The sequence below is a fragment of the Chroicocephalus ridibundus genome, chromosome 18 (assembly GCF_963924245.1).
Source record: "Chroicocephalus ridibundus chromosome 18, bChrRid1.1, whole genome shotgun sequence".
Classification (NCBI taxonomy): domain Eukaryota; kingdom Metazoa; phylum Chordata; class Aves; order Charadriiformes; family Laridae; genus Chroicocephalus; species Chroicocephalus ridibundus.
Genome location: NC_086301.1, coordinates 1,775,597 through 1,800,207, shown reverse-complemented (window position 1 = coordinate 1,800,207; position 24,611 = coordinate 1,775,597). Strand labels below are relative to the sequence as shown.

Below are 24,611 nucleotides of genomic sequence, written 5' to 3'. Positions count from 1 at the left end.
ATGGTTGCTCGCTCGCTACACCTGGTGATTAACAATCAGAAGTCTTTCAGCAGGGAGTGATTGCTGACTGGATGTAAGCAAAGGCATGGCAGTCGGACATTACTTTAAGGTTCTTATGGCTGTTTCTTAGAGTAGTGCGGTATCTTGGATTCCCCTGTGTGAGGCACAGTGCAAATGCAAAAAAAAAAATGCTGTGGTTGCTGCCTAAATACAAATAAAGGATGAGAAGATGCAGGTGACTCAGGCAGACTGATTAGGAAGATCTGAGGAGGAGTTGGAGTTCTCCTGGAGTGCTTGTACTCAGTTCTCTAGTCCAGCAGGTTCCCCTTGGTGTATTTCTGCTTATATAAGCACTAGGAGTTTCCTATCCCAATGGAAACAGGAGCAAAATAGCAGTTACATTTTGATCATTGTACTTTAGCCCTCAGCAAGGGGAGAATTCTCATGTGAAGGTGATGCAGAAAAAGCCAATGGAGTTACCTAATCCATGCATGACAACTGTGACAGCTTCTAATTGTTCAGGCTGGAGTGCAGATGATCACAAGGCAGACCCAAGCAGATAATTTTGGCCTCCCTCAAATGGATGAGGGGGGTTGAGCTGCATAGGAATGCCAGGGTCTTCTGATTGTGAAAACGTGATGTCTTACAGGTGGCAGCAGAAGCAGCATCTAAATTATTTGGGTTTGGTATATTAAACTGTAAGTATGTGACAGGTGATGTGGTATTCTGCTCTGCAGGTGCCTGGCTGGCATGTGGTTATGCTGCTCCGAGGACAGGGTAGGGTTACAGCATGAGTCAGGGTGGCTCTGCACTGTCAGTCAAGTCCAGAGAAGAAATGAATAAGCTGGGGCTTTCTCTGGTGCAGATGACTTCTCTGTTGTGCTCCTCTAAATGGGATCTTTTTTTTTTGGGGGGGGGAGGGGGGGGGGTTGTGCCTGTTCCTTTTTCACCATCACAGTAAAGAATGAAGTTCTCCTGCTTTTGCACTGCACATCTGTCTCTAAAAGACCTATTGTACTAGTTCATTTCTTCAGGTGTGTGGCCTGCTTTCAACTGAGGCTGAGTCTCCTGTCCTTAATCTGTTTAACAGAGCTGATTTTGTAAAAGTGCTTCGATGGAAAAGAATACCCTACCCAGTGCAAGCAGAGAGGCCGCAGTCCGATGATACAAGTTCTCCCATTCAAAAAAAAATCAATACATTTTAAAAACCTTACTGCACTGAAGAGTGAAAAAACAGAAAAAAAAATAAATCCATATGCTTCATATCATGAAGTCTATTACCACATATGAGAAATCCCTCCTGTCTTTACTAGAGAAACGTGAATGTTTTCAGCAGCATGTTTCTTCTAGGTGGGTAAACAGCTAATCCTTCCTGTAAGACCTACTTGTGTATGAAAGGTCATTTCCATCCAAAATGATTCTATGAAAGGAAGCCCTCTTGTGCTTCAGCCCTGCTGTGTCACTGCAAATTAGGGAACCCTTCAGTATGTGACTTTGAGTAAAGACTGAGTTTATGAAGTTGCTAAGGTAGCAAGCTTGGACAGAGCAACTTGGAGAAAAACAATGATGTTGCCTGTCAAAGTACTTTGTATAACCATAATGTCCTAAATTACAAAGAGGTTGAGACAAATGCACAGGTAATTCTATAAGGCCCTGCAGGAGTGCTTTTGATAGGATGGATGGGTTGCTATAGGAAATCTGCTGTGCCCAGCCCTCTCTGTTTAGAGGGTAATGAAAGTATTGGAGACCATTTCGGAAGTTGCTACTGCTAAGGATCCCACATATCTGTCGGCTTAGCAGTAGGATCTAAGTGTAGCTTTGTGTTGGTGCAGAACACTGTCACAGTATCAGTATGTCCATTGAAAGCTGTGCCTGTGTGTTTTCAGATACATCCAATGTAGGTATGCAGAGAATATAAACTCTGTGGAGTGTCCCTGTTGGGTCAAAAGAATTAGAGGGAAGTATTCCTTCCTTGGATGGAAGCTCTGTAATACACCTTCTGTACAGGCCACTAAATAAGCAGAACAGACAAGAGCAGCAGGTACCCTCAAAAGTAGAACATACTATACTAACTCCAGTCTGCCATTCCAGGGCGAGCCCAGCACCATTAGCTGATATTCTGCTCTATTTCCCAAACCAGCTTAATAGTATAGCACCATCTGCCAGTTACTTGTCGCTTTGTTGCTGTTCAATAGCAGCATTTAACAACACACTGACATTTTAAAAGACAAAGTGGCGCTTCTGACAGCATCAGTTTCTTGAATGACACTGGCCTTATGCAGTTTTTCTGGGGTAAGGTAAATCAAGTGTAAAGGATGTGGATTCATGTGTGTCAGCCCGCTCTCTCTTAGAATAAGCATTTGAGGGGAGACTTTTTTTTTTTTAACAGCTTGTCCTTTGAGGGACATAAACGAATGCTAAAGGAGAGATGAAAGCAGGGAGAGCATCTTAAAACAGAAAGACACAGTCCTAGCAGTATGGTAGTGACCCAGAACCATGGACATGTGAGCAAAGTACCACTGGGATACGAGCTTCTAGCATGTCATCTGCCACACAGCTACCTATGTGCGCCTTTTAAATCAGTCCCATTTCCTAATGTGCAGTAGATCGCCAAGTTCTGTTGGTTTTCTTCAAACAGTGTGAACGGAATACTGTATATTGCTGAACCCCTTGAAGCGCTTGAGAGGCATCCCTGTTGTTTTGTATGCTGCACAGAGATAACATGTTTTCAATACGATGAAATAGTATGTAATCCAGTGCATATGGATTGCTAGTGGATGAACAAGGCAATAATGGAATTACTGTGTTGAGTACCGAGGCAGCAATCACACCATTCTTCTGCTTGTATCAGAGATTTGCATGATGTAACCTGCTCAAGTCAGCTCATGAAATCTGGTTAGCAGGAAGTGTCTATCAATGAGAAGATTTTTCAGGTAAGTATTTTCTTGTAAAAGGGATTAATTAGGCCTTAAGCTGGCAGTGATGCAGATACAATGCTATATGTTTCAGCAGTCTCCTTCAAGAAAAGTCCCAAGATACACAATGTGCGTCTGACTTACCTGATCCTCTCACAGGGTACTTCAGCATCTTGTTCCTGGTATTAGATTGAAGAAACGGAAGTGCAGTGCGAAGTAGATTTGTTAATACCGGCTGTCTAGTTCCTACTATTCATGAGGTCACAGTTTCTGTGTCATGGTAATTGCTAGGTTTGAAAAGTGCATTTCCAGTGTAAGTAATAATATCAGGAGGTTTCCTCTGCCTCTTTCGTGTCATGGTTGGAGGGACTGTGCTGACATACAGGGGGACTATTGGTGAAGGAATTGCTGCCCCTCTGCATAACCTTTTCAGAAATTCTGTTACTTAGGAGTAATTAATTGGGAGATTTAATGATAACATTGCAGCTGGTGAAGCAGAGAGAGCACTGACTCAATGGGGCATAACCAAGGATGTCCTTCCTTCTCTCATTTCTAAGACTCCAAAAAGTTTTAACTTCCTGTGTCCCAAGAGTGATTTCTAGGTCTCATTTTCTTGAAAAACTGCCTGTCACTTAAATATACAGAAGGACCTGAGTCCTTACAATAAACAAGGGGAAATCTTGAGAGTTGGACACTGTTGCCTGTGCTCAGATCTCTTGCCTGGGCCTTTCAGCTGAATTTACAGTAAGATGTTTCCTAATTGTGTGATTTCCTTCTATTCTTTGCATCTACTCTGGCACAGACATGCATTAAAAAAGATTCAAGGAAGAGCACAGATGCTGAATTTTGGGGTGATGAAAAGTTCAGTGCTTTACACAGTCTTTTTTCTTATTTCTAGCTGTTAACAGAAAGCACCTGAGAATGGAATGAAAGGCATTAATAACCCTAGCCTTTGCCACTGCCTTCCCAGCATGCAGCAACTTTCAAAAGTGTGGAAGAGGTCCATTGGTATATTTATATAGTGTAGTGTGGCCAAAAAAGAATGAAAGAAAAGTAGTATGAATTTATATTACAACTTAATTAGCTCAAAGCTATTTTACTAGCACCCCACTGTTCGCTAGCGGTGCTTGGCTGAGTAGAAAAGTTGATGACTAGTCTAAATGCCCTTCCTTGGGCTGATCTGGTTTTGCAAGGCAGTGCTGTGGGGAAATTCAGTCACAACTTCATCATGGTATCGTATAGAGCAACAAGAAGTCTCCAAAGGAAAGATAATTTGTATTTGCTGCCAGGGTAGGTCTTTCAGCCAATTCCAGTTTGAATTCAGAAGAGTCCTTACAGATTGCTTGATGTTCTAGTGTGCACACCAAGCGTGCTGCCTAGTATTGCAGTGTGGTAGAGATTTGAATGAAAATCAGCCTTTTCTGTGTCATTCCATGTGGTTTTATAAAGGGCTGGAAGTAACTCTGAATGTTAGCTACTACTTTTGGGTCCTCAGGGATCTTTGTCACTGTACGTTCAAATACTGATAAAGGGTAACACTTGTGAAGCCAAGAATGCTCCACCCTATGCTCTTCCATTTGGTGAGTAAAGGAGCCACAGGGATTGGAAGGCTGGCAAAGCTTTTTTGCTGAAGACCACTCCTATTGTCTAACCCTCTTGTGTGTGCTCATTTCTTTTGCAGCCTCTCTACAAGTGGACATTGTTCCAAGCCAGGGGGAGATCAGTGTCGGAGAATCCAAGTTCTTCTTATGCCAAGGTGAGTGATGGCTTACGGCATCAGCTGTCTCCATATGGGTTTGCTGGCAAGGTCAATCAATGTATTTACTCTGGGATAAAAACTCCAGTGTCAGGTCTCGCTGCAAGATCACTTGCTCTTTCTTTCTCATATGCCCTTATGGTTTATAAGACTTGAGTAGCAAAGGCAACACTTGCTGTTTACTGGAAACAGTAAATGCATTCTCCCTGGAGAGCTGGCAACAGAAAGCAGCTCCAGCAAACAGATTTTAAATTGAAAAAACAGGTACTGAAGCGTTGTCTCTAAGCTTTAGCAATAGCCACAACAATGGCACCTTGCATTATTCCACAACTTTTTGATCTTTTGAATTTAGAATTAAGCCTGTTGTTTTTCCAAATTATTTCTCTAAGAAACTGGTAACAGCAGTAATGGGAGTGCTGGGTGACTTGTGAGTTGTTACCTCTGCAACTAAGGATTTTAATGCTGCTGAAAACCTGCATTTCTTGTGACACAATTTGCTGTTTGTTCAGGCCACCAACTGCCCCAGGCTATTCTCCTGCACAATGTGGTGCAGTGTTAACACACTCCATGTGCCCCAAAGCGGGTCCTACAATTTTATGGCATTTTCCAAATTAGAATCCACATGTCCTCTTTAGAGGTTTTCCTGAAAGCAGCTGGTCTGGTTTCTCAGTGGTGGAATTGAGTATGTTGGAGCACTGACATGGTAGCATCCTGAAGCATAACGTAGAGCAAATAGGTGCAACAGTGAGCTCTGGGAGCAAAATGCCAGAGCAGGAGCATACTGACTGGGACAAGTGATGAGGTCATCTGATCCAGGAGTGCTTAACTGCAGAGTAATTTGTTAATGCCACTGCTTTAAAAATGAAAGTATACATTGAGCAAGTGCTGTTGTGATGATATTTGCATTCAGAAAGCTGTGGGATCAGTTAAAGCCCCTCCAGTAATAGGAGTTTGTCCCAAATAACAAAGCCACTCTGAGGAATGCAGACATGCGAGCTGCAAGAAAGAGACAGCCTGGGACCACTTAGTAACAATTCTGATTTACACTGGATGCAGCAAGAGATTTAAGCTGATCAATGCCAGAACTCCTGCTACAGCAAAGTCATAATTTTGATATGCAAAGTAGCCCAGTCTGCAAATACAGGTATGTATTGAAAAAATGATGGAGCTTAAGCAGGAAGAGATTTTTATTTCTTGGGCTGATCTGCATAGTGTAGGGACTGGGACATGAGGTCCCAGGATGCATAGAAGGCCATTATGGGCTGAAATGGGTGCACCCCTTTAGATTATAAAACCAACTTAATAGCGTTTTTGCAGGACAGCAGCTGCCCATTCACAGTGCTGCGAAAGAGAATTTTCTTTACTTGCTTCTGAGGTACCGGAAGCCCTTCCCCTGGGTCAATCTTCCACATAGCGCTACTGGTTGTATTTATTTCCTCTGTGCAGATTTGTTGGGAACTCATTTCAATTTGCTTTGTTTTCTTTTATTGTCCCTAGTGGCAGGGGAGGCCAAATACAAAGACATTTCCTGGTTTTCCCCTAATGGTGAGAAGCTGACGCCGAACCAACAGCGCATCTCAGTGGTGCGAAATGATGACTACTCCTCCACCCTCACCATCTACAACGCCAACATTGATGATGCTGGCATCTATAAATGTGTTGTCAGTAGCGTGGAGGAGGGAGACTCTGAGGCCACCGTCAATGTGAAAATTTTCCGTAAGAGAGCGGCTCCGAGGCTATTTTCTGATATACCTTGCACACTTATGAGGCAAGATTAGGGAGGCTACAATTTTAACTTCCTAGAAAAGGCTATTTTTAAAGGGGAAAAGGGAGGATGAAAAGAAAGGGGATGTTAAGAGGATGCAGCCTTCTCCTTTCTTGATTTTGAGGAGAAAGTGAGAACTAGGACCTTGGCCTGTCGGGGCATTACCAGCATGTCTACTGCTTACATTCTCCCGAAAGACAGGAGAGCAAGGGGTAGAAGGAGAAGATTCTAGCACATCATAAATGTCTGGGAGGAGTAAGCAGAGAGAGTAGCTTTTGTGGATGACAGATATGCTATGAGGTAAGGCTAGTTTTCAGTGAAGAGGATCACACATTCCGAAGGGTTATAATAAGGAATCAGCCTGTTGTCCCTCAGAGCTATGATGGCAGCTCCTCCCCTTCCTGCTGGAAGCTGGGCAGTTCCAAGATCACCTTTTCTCTTTGCAGTGTGGACAAATTGGTGAGCTAGGTATTGATTTGTCCACTGATGTGCCTGGGAGGCAGGGTTGGAAAATGGGCTTCCTGTGTTGCAGTGCATTGAGTCAGGCACACCTTTATCATCCCCTCAGGTACATGAGGATTTCTAGAGAACATGTCCTCTGGGGTTTCTTTGCTTTTCTCAGGCTTGAGTCAGGAGCACTGCTTTGAGGTGTGCTGAGAAAGCTGCAGTGACTTTCTCCTTCTGTTGTTTTCAGAAAAGCTGATGTTCAAGAATGCTCCCACTCCTCAGGAATTCAAGGAAGGGGATGATGCTGTGATTGTGTGTGATGTGGTCAGCTCACTGCCTCCTACCATCATCTGGAAGCACAAAGGCAGGGATGTTATCCTAAAAAAAGATGGTAAGGCACAAGAGGTGTCTCAGTGCTTGTCCATTCAGGGGTCAAATGTCCATCTCCCATCACGGCTTAAATCAGGCTCATACAAGGGGTTCAGGAGAACAAAACGGTGGTGGTCACAAGGGAGGAGAGAAGCAATTTGTACCTAACAGTAGATCTTAGGATGTGAATTTAATTATTCAAGGTGCTGTAGTTTGGCTATGGCAAAACAATAATGTTCCCACAGAAATGGCCATAAGGCTTTGATACTGGAATAGACCAAGGAATGCTAGAAAAAATTTTCAGATAAAAGAAATGCCATCAGACAGAAAAGCTGCATGTTGTGACATTCTCCAGTCTTCCTAAGAAAAAAGGGGCTAAAAGCTCCTTGAAAGAACCTTTCCCTTTCTTTCAAAATGCTGCAGACTGTCTTACCCAGAGGGGCATTTTACTGTCAGAGGGCACTCCAGAGCCCTGACTCCAGTTGGGCATTCGTGCCTCAGCTGTGCTTCCCACATCTGCTCTTTGCAGGCACATGGGAACTCTAGAAAGACTTGACCTCTGCCACCCTTGGGCAAGAGGGGCAAGTTTCAAACAGCTTGTTGTCTGATACTAATTACATGTAAATGTGTTTGTGTGTGTGTATTTATCTGTTTATCTCTTTGTGCATACTTGCGGTATAAAGCACCAGAGCAGTTTGCTTGCTACCCACATCTGGTTTGTTTCTTGGCACTGTCAGACCCAGTTGCAGCAGCATCTCCATTAAATGATAGGAAGGTGAAGTTTCTAACACTAAGCCTTGTCTCAACCCAGAAAAGGTGTGGAGAGAAGAACCACCTGTTACTTGCAGTGAGCTTTTCTGAGGATCCTTGGATGAACCTTCCTTTTGTCTTTTCTAGTTCGATTTATAGTCCTGTCCAACAACTACCTGCAGATCCGGGGAATCAAGAAAACAGATGAAGGGACATACCGCTGTGAGGGACGAATCTTGGCTCGTGGGGAGATAAACTTCAAAGATATTCAGGTCATCGTAAATGGTGAGCAGCTTAGAGTAAGGCTAGTATGGGGACAGCATATAGGGCACCTGCACTCCAGGCTGCTGATAAAATGTTGCTTTCAATTCACACTCACGATTTACCATCATCTTACTGATCTTTGTCTGCTGTGTCTAATAAAAATGTCCATAAAATTGAATGACTACCAGATGTTTACAGGAAATTATCATGGCAAGTGAAACCTTAAGCATCTCATGACTTATAGAGTGAGGTATTGATCTTTTTGGGACTCAAGTAATTTTGTCCACAGTACTGATTTTCTGTGCGTCTCCCCACCCCCTGCCCTTCCTTCCCTGTGCTAATTGCTTTGGAGAGTTCAGGCTCTAAACCTGTTGATTGAAACATGCAGGTGATGGCATATGGGTTTGAATTACTAGACATCTGTGTGACTTGAAGAGATTTACAGTGAGCCTTCCAGAGGTCACTCTTGCTCACATCTTCTATCCTTTCTAACTTGAATGTGGATTTCTTCTCTTCTAGTACCTCCTTCTGTGCGCGCCAGGCAGACCACTATGAATGCCACTGCCAACCTCAGCCAGTCTGTCACCTTAGCATGTGATGCTGATGGCTTTCCTGAGCCAACTGTGACGTGGACAAAGTAAGATGCTGTGTACAATGTCCTGATTCTGTGTGGCAGGCAAAAGTGGATGCTGTAAATTGCATTTTTTTTTTTTTATGCCAGGAGATTCACATCTAAAGTCTTTCTCTTCATTTGATAGGGTCTAAATTTCTCTATCGGGCAGTGATACAGACTTCATGTATACTGTTCGTGAAATTGTGTAGCCTTTGGTGAAGGTTATGAGGACAAGTTGTAATGTTGAAAAAGCTAATGACAACTTGGAATACTGACTTGATATGCAAGGACAGAAGACACCTTCTGAGGTGTTTATAGCTCTTGCATATAGGCTATGATGTGTGTCAGGAGGTGAAAGGTGCATCTGCCAAGAGCTCTAAGACAGGAGGGATTAGGAATAGATCAAAATGTAGGCCTGAGGAGTTTGTGTAGTAACACAGTTCTAGCATTAACAACAAGCCTAAAACAAATAGCCTTTGATTGCTTCTCCTCCCCAACACAGCCAGTGTGCTTTGTGCCCTGCAGGGACGGAGAGCCAGTAGAACAGGGCGATGATGAAGAGAAATACAGTTTTAACTACGATGGGTCTGAGCTCATCATCAAGAAGGTGGATAAGAGTGATGAAGCAGAATACATCTGCATCGCTGAGAACAAGGCTGGAGAGCAGGATGCCACCATTCATCTCAAAGTCTTTGGTAAGCACGTTCTTACCATCCCCCCTTTACAATCCATTTGGGTATTAGTAACTTACTACTGCAAGCTGGAAGTAACCTACTTATCCCAGATAATGGCTGATGTGGCTTATCCAGAGATGCTTCTTTCCCAAGTAATGCTGTGCACCTCTGCCATCGTGCTAGGCAAAACGGAGTCTGTGTATGTCTGAAGCAGATGCCAACTCCATTCTGCTTCCTCTCTAATAAAAGAAATTCAATCTGGTGCAGGGGTTGGTGTGAGACTGGAGATTGGAGAGGCCCTCCAAGCCTAGAGGGCCGAATCCTAATCTAAGGCTGCTATTAAAAGGGCTTTAGCACTTCAGTGAGACTTGTTATACCTGGACAGGGAGGTGAACTCCACCCCACCACTGTGTGAATGACCTCAACCTTGCAGGAATGAATCAGCAGCTTTTCTACCTTCCATGAATCTGGGAGCGTTGAGGAATATAATTCTCCCAGTCCCATCGCCCTGCAGCCACTTGACAAAGCTGCTTATTAAAAGGCTAATTTGAGGCAGAGAAAGTAGACAGAAAGAAGACTTAGCTGATAATCCCAGGAACTGATCATTTGTACGCTGTTAAATGGGTTGTACTTCAGATATGCTCTCTTCTAGTCCTCTTACAAGCCTCAGCTGTAAGCACGTGTAAAAAATGTCTTCTAGTTTTCCAAGGAGGTAACCTGTTCTTAAATGTCGCTCTGCTCCCTTCCCCATATGGGAGTAAACTTGTGCCAATTCAAAAGCCTTTTTTCCCCAATGTTGCTTGTTTCAAACATTGCTGTTGACAAGCAAGCTTCATTCTGAGCACCAACTGAATGAAAGTTGGTTTTTCTTTTCAGCAAAACCCAAAATCACCTATGTGGAGAATAAAACAGCCATGGAGCTGGAGGATCAGATTACACTTACCTGTGAGGCCTCTGGGGACCCAATCCCTTCCATCACTTGGAGAACTTCCACCCGGAACATCAGCAATGAAGAGAAGGTATAACTCTTCCCAAAACCATGGTCTCATTTGCTGGGATTAGGGCGGTTTATATCTGCCTGCCTCTGCTGGTCCAGAATGCATGATAGCCGCATGCAGATGCACATGGAAATCATGGTGATTCCCCTCTCTGTAGTGAGGACACATGTTCTGCACAGACAGTCTGCTAAAGGGTTAGCTCCACAGCTGAAGTAATGCCATAGGTGTCCTTTTGTACAAAGAGCCGTCTCGGTTTGTAACAACTGAGGATAGGCTTTTTAATTCCTGCTAGTATTACTCTCACTTGAATGAACTTGGAAAGCAATAGGCCCTAGACCCTTTTCATAGGAATTTCCAAAGGGACCTACAGTTGCAGGAAGCTTGTGAAAGCGTATTTTCTGTCTGTTTCCAAGCTGAGAGGTGGGAATGAGCACCCTGATTCCGATGTTGTCCATGCTGACATCATCATGATGATGTGTTCTGGGAGGGTGGCAGGTGGAGAGGTGTGGGGTGTTATCTCTCAAAGGTGCAGTGGACCAAAATGAGCCTGTTAATTCCTTCTTGCCCTTCTGTATTGTATTCTAATACTGCATGATCCTGAAGCACAAAAGCCTGGCTGCGTTTGTGTTCCACTGTTTTGTTGATCACATCAATACCATTTTGTTCTTAAAAGGCAAAAATAATTAGCAGTTTTTCTTTTAAAAGAGAGTGCTGTTGTGTTGTTGGTTTTTTTTTTTTTTTTTTTTTATTGGCCACAATTCCCCTTAACTAGACAAGATTAGGATGTGCTGTGTTACTGTAGATATTTCATAATAATTGCATAAGGTGATCAGGAGGCGTAGTTTAGAGCCAAAGAAAGCCTAGATAAAAGTTGGAGTAAGGACTTGTTGCTTATTAATAATCTTCTAATAACAGGATGCTTCAAGGCTCAGCTAATTTGGGCATACCAGGGGTTCTGACTTGGTATGAAGGCAGCAGCTGATAGACTATGAAAGTCTTAAAGTGACAGGCGTACCTGCTGTCAGTCATCCCTACAGCTGCCATTCTGCATTATAGCCTCCTAAATGAGCTTTTTTAATTGCCCCCATAATGTCAGCTCTTCACCATGTTGTTAACGTGTAACTTATTAATCGGGGTGCCAAAGTTTTCCAGCCTTAATTCTTTCTTAACATCATCTTGGATTCACAGGCTAGTGTAAATCCTTGCAATGTTTAGAGAGAGATTTCCATTGTCTTCAAAAGCTGTTGGCTTGGGCTGTTACTACAGCATGATTGGAGGACCTGTTTTGACAGGATAAGGTTATTCATGGTCTTGTTCTTTCTGGGAGAGCAGTGGGAGGAGCTAAGTGCTCTAGTGCTTCTAGTACTGGAGTTTGGTTCACAGCCATGGAAAAGAGCTTTTACATGGAGAAGAATATAAAAACTGAAATAACACTAAATCAAGTAGAAGTCAGTAGGAGAGCCTGTTTACAGAGAGTCCCATTTGTCCAGCGCAATTAAACTAACAAGATCTCAGTGGCAAAACTGCTAACCATTTTTGAGACTCTCATATATCCCATTTGATGCTGTTAAGTTGGTGATCAATATTAAGGAAAATGTTAATACTCTAATAGTTTCATGTATAGATGGGGAAATCGAAGGTTTGAGGTATGTGTCTCGTGTACTTGTTCAAACCTTCCGGGCAAAGATTATTTTTTGATCATATACCATGCACTTTCTAGGCAGGATTTTAATTTTTTGCGTGTATGTTTTGTTTTGTTTTTTACTTTTTCCCATTCTCTATCTTGTGCTGTAAGTTTACGTGAATGGTACAGATGTCCAGAAAATCCTCAGGTCAAAATAGCTCCGATAAGCATTCTATTACATGTACAACCAAATACGTATATTCAGTTTACTATTACTTACTGTCTCTGGGATAGGTCAGGGAAATGGGTGGTCTTTGATGTGGGACGAACAATACTATTTTTAAAATTATCAGGCCCTACTTTTGAATATGCCTTAGATACTTGGATGCATCTGTCTTGCTACATGTTGTTTACTTTTGTAATCGTACTTCAGTCCAGCTTTTTAAAGGCCTACAGGTGCCTTAACTCCCATGAACATTTTATACTTCAGAAAAACCTACCCAAAACCCCAAACAAAACAAAAAAGAACCCCTCTCTGGCTTAGAGGTTTTTTTCCTCCTTCAGTCTTTGTTCATGAACGGAGACGGTCTGACATGTGGGCAAGGGGCAGGAGGTGCTATAGCCCAAACACCTAGGTTGACAACGTCACAACTATTTCAACATTCCCACGCGTTCCTGAGAGGCCTGTTGATATTCTAGCATGCATAGCAAAAGATTCTCCTCTCTGTGGCTATGCCTACATAATATGGCACCCCTTGGACAAAGTGTCTTTTGCGTTGAGGATGGTCCGCAAAGGTAAGTTGTTGTGATTGTGCTCTAGCAAAATCAGATGATTGGGAACTGTATACCAACACAAATGAGCAGACCGAAGTTCCAGATACTGGCATGGTGGAAACTTCCTTTTACTAGTAAGCTGGCAGCTTGCATTCTTCTGCCCTGCAAAGAGTGCAAGTAAAATTTAAAACAAAACAAAACAAATTGCTTATGTGTGGTTTACTTTGGTTGTCAATGTGGGAACACACTACTTAGGACAAACTTTTGCCCTGTCAGTCTGAGATTCCTGTCTATCACTACGGCAGAACATAGCAAGAACTAACAGGCCTGGAAGGTCATCAACATGATGATTTAAAATGGTTTGGCTTTATCTTACCTCAGATATTTATTGCTGTGCCGTTGTAGGGAGGAGGAATGCTTTCTCTTTGAATGATACCAGATGTAAAGCTGACCAAGCCAGTATGCGTATTCCTCATCACCTTCAGTATATTTCACGCCCTTTTAAGAGACATGTTTCTTCTATTGCTCTAGCAGAATGCTAACTGTGATACAGCAAATATAGTTTTGATCTGTTGTGTATTGGTGTATACAAGTGATACAATTTTAGTGCAGACAGGAGTGTGTTTCCTGTCAGATTTTTGGGTGAGGTAGTCGCTGGCTACTCTCAAACACACTTTCATGACACAGTTGCAGAGACAGTCCTACGTTTCTTATCCAGCAGTATAGCCCAGCGTGTGAGGAACGGGAACAGGTAGCAGGTGATGCTTTTATGCAGGCCTTTTAACTTCTTGCCAGAGCTGTCATTAGGCATATCTTCAGTGTAGGATCTCACCCAGTACTGCTGTCTGGCCTCCTGTGCTAGCTATTGTGACCTGCATCACATTAACAATTTTCTCTACAGAAAGTCAACAATAAAGTGCACATTTTCTTACCAGAATGAAGGAATCAAAGAACAGAGGAAGATATCAGCTCTGGTATTCTTCCGCCTTTACCTTAATTGCAGTTTAACCTGTACAGTGTTATCGGCCCTTTACCTTTGGTGCTGAGTAGAGCTTGTGTATCTGTTCGTATTGATGAGGGAGAGTTAGTATGAAACTCTGCAGGATGGAGAATGTGGTTCTGCCTTTTTTCCCCACACCCACAAGTGACATCAGCAAACTTCAGGAGTGTGGGAACAGGCTTTTTTTTCTCCTTAATCTTCCTTTAGGCTGACAGGTACTGAACAGCAACAGATAAAAAGATATCTCTCTCTCTCTCTCTCTTTTTTTTTTTTTTTTTTTTTAAATCCATTTGTGCTGACACCATAGAGACTGAGTGAATAGGATCGGAAGTGAACTTGCATGGGTATAAGCAAGGCAGTTCTGTAGCTAGCCTAGCTTACTCAGGTACAGAGAATGACTTGTACATCAAAAAGGGATTATGCTGAATTAATATGGTTGCCTGTTAAGCTTTCAAGGAACTTGTGCACAACAGGATATATATGTACATAGAAATGAGCACATGATGGGAGTGTCCTAGCCTGTATAGATGTTGGTGAGCTTCTCTTCAAGTGGCTGCACTTCAGGCCTCTAGTTACAAGTGAATAACTTGCTTTTATCAGATAACGTTCTAAAATGAGGCTGTCTGTACCATATGTTAATACTAAAGTCTCACAATGTTCACTAAAAGCACTGTGAAAACAATACCATGTTTTTAATTCTCATTTCCTAAGCTTTCATCTCCATTTCTGTAATGTCATTCTTGTGTGTGCTGTTACAACCACACGTCAGCAATGCTTGTGCCTCACATTCAATAATGCCATCATGGCTGTGATATTAGCAGGTGATTTTTGACTCCTGAACTAAAATGGATCAACTTGCCACTGAAATAGAGACCAGAAGAAAAATATTTGAAAGATAAATTATAGGGGAAAAACAGAACCCAGCAACTTTGGTCTTTCTGAACCACAGTGAATATGTTTCACGCTGTTGGTGGCTTTCTCTGAATGGGAAATGTATGTTTATTGGTAAGGTTTGTGCATGTTTCACTGATGCCTGTTGCTTGGTTGTCCCAAGCCCAGTAAGGATTGGGTGCACACATCCCTAAGCATAATGAGCTGGACATTATCAACTGGAGGTACAAGGTTCTGCCCTGCTACCTCCTGTCCAGGGGGGTCATGCTGTTTCACTGCTCTGCAGCTCAAGGTCTCCTACTCCTGGCACAGTATGCATGTAAAAATTTGTACAAATGCATGATCACATTAACGATATGAGTGTTAATGTTAATCAGTGTGTGAGGGTGGCTAACAAGCCACTGTTAGAAAGTAAGTTCCATAACTTTCTTTGAAATTTAGTGACTGAGGTCATCAGAATCACTTCCCCGCCATGCTGGGAACAGGTTTCTAGAAACAGTGAGATGTGCCAAGGGAAATAGCCACTCAATATGTAAAAACAGAAGCAATCTTTAGGTATCAGTAGCCTTTGCTTTATCATTTTAAGGCTGATTCATAGGATATTAAATTTTGAATGCAAATCTAAATTGAGGTTTTGTTGGGAGATGGAAATTGTGATCACCCCACACACATGAGATATACAACTTGGAGCCTGCATGTGCACAGAACACAATGTGGTGCATACACTATGATACCTAAAAGCAACCTTTGATAAACTTTTATTGCTTTTTTTCTGTTGTTGTGTTTTATATCTGTTCTCTCCAGGCTTCGTGGACCCGGCCCGAGAAACAAGAGGTATAAGATTATCAGACCTTTAGCAAACTTCTTAGTTTTTTGGTTTTGGTTGTTTTAAGCATTACAGATTAACAAATCTCTAGTCCAGTAACCACGCCAACTAAACCAGCATTAATAATATGAACAAATTAAATATCAATACATAAAAGAAACAGCTCATAGAGTTAGAAGTTGCTTGGCATATAGTAATGCATTTTTGGATGAGCAAACTAGCTGTGTTGGGGTGAGTAATTCAGGTTGTCACTTTAAAAAAAATAATACAAAAATAAAAGCAAATGTAAAATCTGAAAAACACTGCTTTCACCATTTTCTTCTATGCTACCGCTGTGCATCATATCTCTCTTCTACAGTTTAAAGAATTAGCAACAGCATGTATTCTGGGAACATATTTTTTCCCAAAGATAGCCTCTTCTGCTCCAGCCAACTCATCTGTTTGCTCATGGTGCTCCTGAAGTTTGACCTTCTCTTAAAGGACAACTGCATCATGTTCCATTTCAAAATCAATGCAGATAAATCTTTCACAAGTTATATTTCTCCAGAAAATGCTCCAAATTGCTTAATTTTTATTTGTCTTTGATTTGCAAGGGTCATTGAGAGGGTGTAGGATAATGCAGTAATTGTTTGGTGCAAATGTGGTTTGTTGCTGTTTTATTTCACATTCAGTGCTGTATTTTGAAAATAATTATAATAACCTACCTTTACATGCACCTGGTTTGTAGCATTCTTGCTTCAAAATCAACCAGAAAGTATGTTTCCAAGCAAATAATAGGGCTTAGGTAGAGAACAAAATTAGCTATTCGAACTGGGTGACTCGTATTTTTAGGATCAACTTTGAGGAGGCTCTGGGTATCCTGAATTCTTTTTTATTTTTAAGCTGTCTTAAACCACGGACACTGGTGTGGCCTAAACAAAGTGAACATCTAACTTAAGCACCATCCGCCTTTGCTTCATATGAGACTGAGAAGAAATTGCCCATTTTTACTTCAAAATAATCTGTTGCAATAGTTGAATTGTGGCAAGTGAAGGCATTGGATATTCAGACCAGTTTGCGTTGAAGAATTTGGAATTTGAGTAGTTGCATCTATTCAGGCCTCGTGATAATTTCTATTACAATTGTCTCTGACTCCCTTCTACTCCCTGCAACCCCATCCCCAGTGTTTTCACTGTGCTCTCTGTCTCAAGCTTTTTATTAATATGAGCACTAATACTATTAAGCTTGCTGTCTCTAAATTTCTTATTGTGTCTCTGTCTTAAATCTAAGTGGGGTTCTGTGAGAATGCTGTTGAAGCTTACTGTCACAGCTTGTGTAGACATATTTTTTTAAATAGCTAGCATGGGGTCTTTTAGCAGTGTAGTAGAGTGGCAGGGATTTCAGGTCTTGGGAAGCTGAGTGAATACTTGGCGTTAAGCATTTCACTCTTAGAAATGCATTAGCTAGTTTAAAGTAAGGAAGTCTCTATGACCTTTGGTCATAGCAGCATATATGCGTATATGCGTGTTAAATCTTGCTTTCCTTGCTTTGGAGGCACAATTGCAGTTGGCTGCTTCTTCCTCTGAACGACAGTCAGCTCTACTTACTGTGCACAGCCCATAGTCTCAGTTCACCATTCTGGTCCTGCATATACTGGAGAATTGTTGAAAGTCATATTAGCAGCATATGCTAACAAAACCCCCTCACATTATCACCAACAGATGCTAAAGAACTGAATTACATGCAAAATCGTACCTCGGTTACACCACAAACTGGTGTGATGCCTTTCTGGTAACTGAGAATTAGTGCAACTTTACGAATATTAAGAGCTGCAGATGGGTTCTGGTTAGTGCAGTGCAAGCCCAGAATTAGGAGAGACAACTCATCTTCCTTCAATGGAATTTGTAGCTGTGGTCAGGATTTCCAAGTGCTGTTTTGTAATGATGTCCACCGTGTCAATAGTGGGTGAGGAGAAGACATGGATGTGAAATTAGGTCATGGATACTTGTTCGTGAAAGGACTGAAAAATCCAGAAGGTGGAGAAGGGAGGGGGTAAATGCATTTCCTACTTGTTTCTCCTCTTCCCCTTTGTCACCAAAGTATTGAAATCTAGGCCAGCTTTGTACATAGTGACTATGTGTCATATGGAATTGTCAGAATTTGGAGAAAAACACCTCCATGTATCTCAGGATAAGTTGTAGTAATTGTTGATATAGAGAATCATCATACCCTTTTCTGTAGAGTGGCAGTTGCTATGGCATGAATTATTGCTTCTGTCTGTTAGGATTGTCCCTTCATGACTATGAAGCATTTTGTTATCCAAAATCCTCGAAATCAAAGAGGTTAGGTAAAGGGATTACAAGTGTCTACACCTGTCTCACAAGTTTCTACCTATCCTATGTCTCTAATAGCTGGGAATTGGTAGCATCTGATGCCCTGAAATATGAATAAAGAAAACTAGTAGCATGCTTTCTTGGGTAGACATTTTTCTCTTCTTTGGAGTATTTTTCCCTGGTTTTTCTTTACTTGTGCTTTTTGCACTAAGAAACAGAGCTTCATTTCAGAATCAGTTGCATTACTTGTAAAGTTATAATTCAGCCATGACTGCCTATCACTCTTTTATTTGTATTAGATTTTGACAAAGTGGGGAAAAGGCAGGTTTGCTGTAATGATCATGTGCTGATATTTTGCCATGTTTATACTCTTGCCTGCTGATGAGGTCTCAAAGATGAGTATTTAGAATATTCACTCAACTTGTGGGAGCCTCTGCAAATCTGGAATCTTGATATTTATGGATCCTACTGCAATAGTTTCAGAAGTGAGCTGGATTTTGGAGTCAAATCACAAGTCAGACAAAAGGATAACAATGTAGTCAACCAGTGAAGAAAGATAAAAGCGGAATTTGGTTGTGTAAGATACCACAATGGACTAATGTTGTGTTAAGGGTTCCTTCCCTGGTTCTGGGAAATGAGGCACACAACACCACATGTACATGAAATATAGAACTGTTCCCAGCAACACAAGGGACCACGCACAGGAGAAGGAGTGGAGCTTGTAGCTCGTGGTGTTGGTTGGGGATTGCAGCAGACCCACATGCAGTGTAGAAGAGAGAAGAAAAATACATATAATTGGTTTTGTGTCATCAAAGGATATTGGGTTTGTGCATATGAAATTTGACTAGCTCAAATGAAGTACTATTCAGAACTAACAGAGGTAATCACATTTACTTGTAGAAACGTTGTCAGTCTTAGAGATTGAGACCACTAGCTCACAACAGAAAGAGGCTTCTGGCCCAGAGAATCTGACCACTTGAGGTACCAGAGATGTACTTTGTGCTGCAGCTCAGTGCATTTGGCTGTTTAATATCCTCAGGGTTTTTACTCATAATCTCAGTACTTGTCCTGTATCTTCCAAGAAAATTAACGTTCTTGAAGCATTAATTGCATTAGGTGTGGCAGGCTGCAGCAGGAGGCACAGCTGTGAGGGTGCCTAGTTTGTTCGCTTGTGCCACTTCGGAAACTAGATGAGAGAGTTGGTGCTTTAAAGCTTCCAAGCTGAAGCACAAGCACCAGAGTGGAAGGCAGAATCCATGGCTTTGTGCACTTCATGTATTAAGAGAGCGCTAGGGCTTTGGTAACGAATTGGAGAGGGGGGGGAAAAAAAACAAACCAACACAGTGATGTGGAATGGGATGGGATCACTGGGTGGCCACAATCACTTTGAGCAGATGGTAGTCTGGATTTTACATTCTGTCTCTGTCATTGACATCCCCCCACTTTCTCATATGTGGGAGCAATTTCTAAACTGGCATATAACCAATGCAGATTGCTCTAGAATTTTCTTGATGCATCACAAGACCTTGAAGCAGACTTGTCTCTAGAAGGGTCACATAGTTTTCATGCCCTGTTCACTGTACCTTGCTCTCTTCAGTGCCACGTTCAGGTGAAAGTTCGGAGCTTTCATTTTGCCTGATACAGCTCTTGAGGGCTGGATCTGTTCTTATTAATGCCATTTCAAAGACATAAAAATAAAAGGAGTATCAATGAGAGAAGAGGAAGGCCTGAATTCTCTGAGCAGAAACACAGTAGCTGTTGGGGAGGTTTTCTACAAGAGCGTGCTGGCAAAAAATTTTAACCGGAGCTGGATCTCTACAATTTTCTTTCTGGGAAGAAGCTTGACGTTATCCAGCTGTCCTCAGACACACAGTAGCATCTGATACTTTGGTCCTTCGTTTCATTTTTTATTTTTTCCTGAGTGCTTTGAATCACTGCAATTGGTCCCATGCAACAAGGAATCTTCTTGTTGCTTTTGTAAACGCCTCTCTGTGCCCATGATTTCACCTGGCCTCAGGTGATCACTTTTGAAGTACTGAGCACTGAAGCGTGGGTGTGAGGTAGACTTGCATTTGTTCTCATCCCTTTAGTCTGCACCACAGGCTCAGAGCTCAGCCTCTAACTCTTTTTTCCTTTCCTGCCAGACCCTGGATGGACGCATCATAGTACGTAGCCATGCCCGGGTGTCGTCCTTGACTCTCAAAGAAATTCAGTACACAGATGCTGGAGAATATGTATGCACAGCCAGCAACACCATCGGGCAGGACTCCCAAGCCATGTACCTTGAAGTGCAGTGTAAGAAGTGGAGGATGGGGTGGGAAGGGTGTTCATGTGTTTAGAGGGCAGACTGTTTTGATTTCCTTTTTCAGTGATGAGACCAAGGCGCTTACAGCTAGGGAAATGTGTGTTGTTTAGGTAGAGGGCATGGGAGGCAATTCGGTCTGAAATAATGCTGTTGGAGGCATGTTGCTGTGTGCATGCATGCAAATGTTTGCTCTAGCTGTCTCCAGCTGGGATACTAGTTGCACCTTGGGAAGACTATGGGCCATGAATCTGCCACAGTTCGATTTGTTGGGTGCATCAGAGTTCTTCTGTAGGAGAACTTTCTGGTATGCATTTCCCTAGATGCATAGCATGCTCTCTGCTCCTCCTCCCACATTGTGTTAGGAGCAGCCTTTGGGACTGAGTAGGTTTCGTCCTCATGTCCTTTGTCAAAAGACGCCCTTTATCCCCCCCCAGATGAGAAGACAGTTCCTGTTAGATTATATATATAGATTCCTATATTAGATTCTGTTCCCCACATTAAACTGGACCCCAGCCAAGGGATCCTCAAAGTGATGCTGACTTCGCTACTTTAGGAGATTTTCTGGCTCAAATTGCCTTCACAGATGTGTCTATCTTTCAGATGCCCCCAAGCTTCAGGGCCCTGTGGCTGTCTATACCTGGGAAGGGAATCAAGTGAACATCACCTGTGAGGTATTTGCTTACCCCAGTGCTGTCATATCCTGGTTCCGGGATGGACAGCTGCTTCCCAGCTCAAACTACAGCAATATCAAGATCTACAACACTCCATCAGCAAGCTACCTGGAGGTGAGGAAAAACAAGGAGAAGAGAAGGCATATGCAGCCAGGAAGGCTCGGTGCTATCAAATAATTTATGTTCCTGATGTTGAAGGAGTTAAGTCTTTTGTCAGGGCACCCTGTTGGTAGGCAAGAAGTTGTGTGTTGTTTCTGGCACATAAATGTGAAGAAAATCAGGTAACAGAAGACACCAGCCCCTCCTTGCCTTTGACTTTCTTGCCCACTGCAGTTCCCCCCTCTGTGGACAGCCCTTAGAAGATTAGCACATGTACTTTATTGCAGCATCTCTCCCCATCAAAATGCAGAGTGCATTCAGAGAGTGAAAAGGGTTTTCTGATCCAATCATGAGTCTTCTCATTCTTTCCACAGGTGACACCGGACTCTGAAAATGACTTTGGGAACTATAACTGCACTGCTGTGAACCGCATTGGCCAAGAGTCCTCAGAGTTCATTCTTGTGCAGGCAGGTGAGCATCCCAGGCAGGGAGATAAGGAAATGCAAACGCAGCCCTTGAGCTGAGGTGTCAGAGTGACCGTTCTTTTGTCAGGAAAGACAGACCAGCGAGGCGTGGTGGTGGAATTGCACTCTATGTGAGAGAGCATTTGGAATGCATCGAGCTCTCACTAGGGGCGGATGAAGAGCGGGTTGAGAGCTTATGGGTGAGGATTAAGGGACAGGCAAATATGAGGGACACTGTTGTGGGTGTTTATTACAGGCCACCTGATCAGGATGGGGAGACTGATGAGGCTTTCTACAGACAACTGAAGGTAGCCTCGCAAGCGCAGGCCCTGGTTCTCATGGGGGACTTCAATCACCCCGATATCTGCTGGGAAGACCACACAGCCAGGCATGCACAGTCCAGGAGGCTCCTCCAGTGCATTGATGACAACTTTTTGACACAGGTGGTACAGGAGCCAACAAGGAGAGGAGCACTCCTGGACCTGGTACTGACAAACACAGAGGGATTGGCGGAGGACATTAAGGTTGGGGGCACCCTAGGTTGTAGTGATCATGAAATGATTGAGTTCAGGATCATGGGTACTATCCACAAAACAACAACAAGAAGTAAAATTACAACCTTGGATTTCAGGAGGGCTAACTTCGACCTCTTTAAGAAACTGCTTGGAGAGATCCCGTGGGCTAGGGCTCTGGAAGGCAAAGGGGCTCAAGAAAGCTGGTTGGTATTCAAAGACCACTTCCTCCAAGCTCAGGATCGGTGCATCCCTAAGAGAAAGAAATCGGCCAAGGGACGCAGGAGACCTGCATGGTTGAGCAGGGAGCTTCAGAAAAAGCTCAAGTGGAAGAAGGAAGTTTATAATAAGTGGAAGAAGGGACTGACCCCTTGGGAGGATTACAAGAATGCCACCAGAGCGTGCAGGGATGAAACAAGGAAAGCCAAGGCCGCCTTGGAATTAGACCTGGCTAGGGACATCAAGCAAAACAAAAAGAGCTTCTACAAGTATATTGGAAGCAAAAGGAAGACCAGGGAAGTTGTAGGCCCACTGCTGAATGAGGCAGGAGTCATGGTGACGGAGGATGTGGAGAAGGCAGAGTTACTGAATGCCTTCTTTGCTTCGGTCTTTTCTGCTCGGCCCAGCCCTCAGGAGTCCCAGGCATTGAATAAAGTAACAGGGAAAGAAGACGACTTCCCTTGGGTTGAGGAGGAGCGAGTGAGGGACCAATTAGATCATCTAGATATTCACAAGTCCATGGGCCCTGATGGGATGCACCCGAGAGTGCTGAGGGAGCTGGCGGAAGTCATTGCTGGGCCGCTCTCCATCATCTTTGAAAAGTCCTGGAGAACAGGCGAGGTGCCTGCGGACTGGAGGAAAGCCAATGTCACTCCAGTCTTCAAGAAAGGCAAGAAGGAGGAGCCGGGGAACTACAGGCCGGTCAGCCTCACCTCCATCCCTGGAAAGATGATGGAACAGCTCGTTCTGGGTGTCATCTCAAGGCGCGTGGAGGAAAGGAAAGCTATCAGAAGTACTCAGCATGGATTCACCAGGGGGAAATCATGTCTGACTAACCTGATAGCCTTCTACGATGGCATGACTAGATGGATAGATGAGGGGAGGGCGGTAGATGTGGTCTACCTTGACTTAAGCAAGGCGTTTGACACGGTCTCCCACAGCATCCTCATAGGGAAGCTTAGGAAGTGTGGGTTAGATGAATGGACAGTGGGGTGGATAGAAAACTGGTTGAAAGATAGAGCTCAGAGGGTTGTGATTAGGGGCACAGAGTCTAGTTGGAGACCAGTGACGAGTGGTGTTCCCCAGGGGTCAGTACTGGGTCCAGTCCTGTTCAACATATTCATCAATGACCTGGATGAGGGGATAGAGTGCACCCTCAGCAAGTTTGCTGATGACACCAAGCTGGGTGGGGTGGCTGACACACCGGAAGGCTGTGCCGCCATACAGAGAGACCTGGACAGGTTGGAGATCTGGGCAGAGAGAAACCTTATGAAGTTCAACAAGGGCAAGTGTAGGGTGCTGCACCTGGGGAGGAACAACCCCATGCACCAGTACAGGTTGGGTGCTGACCTGCTGGAGAGCAGCTCTGTGGAAAGAGACCTGGGAGTCCTGGTGGACAACAGGATGACCATGAGTCAGCAATGTGCCCTTGTGGCCAAGAAGGCCAATGGCATCCTGGGGTGCATCAAGAGGAGCGTGGCCAGCAGGTCAAGGGAGGTCATCCTCCCCCTCTACTCTGCCTTGGTGAGACCGCACCTGGAGTACTGTGCCCAGTTCTGGGCTCCCCGGTTCAAGAGGGACAGGGAACTGCTGGAAAGGGTGCAGCGGAGGGCTACGAGGATGATTAGGGGACTGGAACACCTCTCTTATGAGGAAAGGCTGAGGGATTTGGGTCTCTTCAGTCTGGAAAAAAGACGTCTGAGGGGTGACCTTATCAACGCTTATAAATACTTAAAGGGTGGGTGTCAGGACGATGGGGCGAGGCTCTTTTCAGTGGTGCCCGGGGACAGGACAAGAGGCAATGGGCACAAACTGGAACATAGGAAGTTCCACCTAAACATGAGGAGGAACTTCTTTACCCTGAGGGTGGCAGAGCACTGGAACAGGCTGCCCAGAGAGGTGGTGGAGTCTCCATCTCTGGAGACATTCAAAACCCACCTGGACGTGTTCCTGTGTAACCTGCTCTAGGTGACCCTGCTCTGGCAGGGGGGTTGGACTAGATGATCTCCAGAGGTCCCTTCCAACCCTATGATTCTATGATTCTTTTCTAGTTTCAGAGAGACTGTTCATAGATTTTTGCGTTGGGATGGGTTGTAAACAAGAAGATCCTCAGTATCTCTGTTTCTTTGTTTCTGAAGGGTCTCATTCTTTTCTGCGCTTCCAGTACTCTTTGACAGAGCTGTGATCTTTGATTTCTGACAGCCATTGCACATGTGCATATGCATGCACGTGTGCTTCTCAAAATCAGCAAAATATCCCTAATAGTACAGGTAGTGCAAGAGAGAAACCTCGGAGTACTGTGTACCAGCCAAAGAGGCCGAGTGTCTGACTGCACGACAGACTGGAAGGGCCTCTGGTGTCCT

General features: G+C 43.6%; 1 protein-coding gene across 11 annotated transcripts in view; it reads left to right on the top strand.

The window, feature by feature from the left end:
- The window catches only part of NCAM1 (neural cell adhesion molecule 1), a 146,706-nt gene that overhangs the window by 80,154 nt on the left and 41,941 nt on the right, over nt 1-24,611 (top strand). For 8 of the 11 annotated variants that reach the window (XM_063355393.1, XM_063355387.1, XM_063355394.1 and 5 more), the window contains exons 2-12: nt 4,597-4,671; nt 6,169-6,387; nt 7,131-7,274; nt 8,150-8,287; nt 8,786-8,903; nt 9,405-9,574; nt 10,430-10,572; nt 15,645-15,674; nt 20,123-20,273; nt 20,884-21,068; nt 21,428-21,524. In XM_063355393.1, coding sequence (XP_063211463.1) covers nt 4,597-4,671; nt 6,169-6,387; nt 7,131-7,274; nt 8,150-8,287; nt 8,786-8,903; nt 9,405-9,574; nt 10,430-10,572; nt 15,645-15,674; nt 20,123-20,273; nt 20,884-21,068; nt 21,428-21,524 — 1,470 coding nt within the window. The remainder of the gene's footprint in view (nt 1-4,596; nt 4,672-6,168; nt 6,388-7,130; nt 7,275-8,149; nt 8,288-8,785; nt 8,904-9,404; nt 9,575-10,429; nt 10,573-15,644; nt 15,675-20,122; nt 20,274-20,883; nt 21,069-21,427; nt 21,525-24,611) is intronic. The other 3 variants (XM_063355388.1, XM_063355396.1, XM_063355391.1) reach the window with 1 other exon arrangement.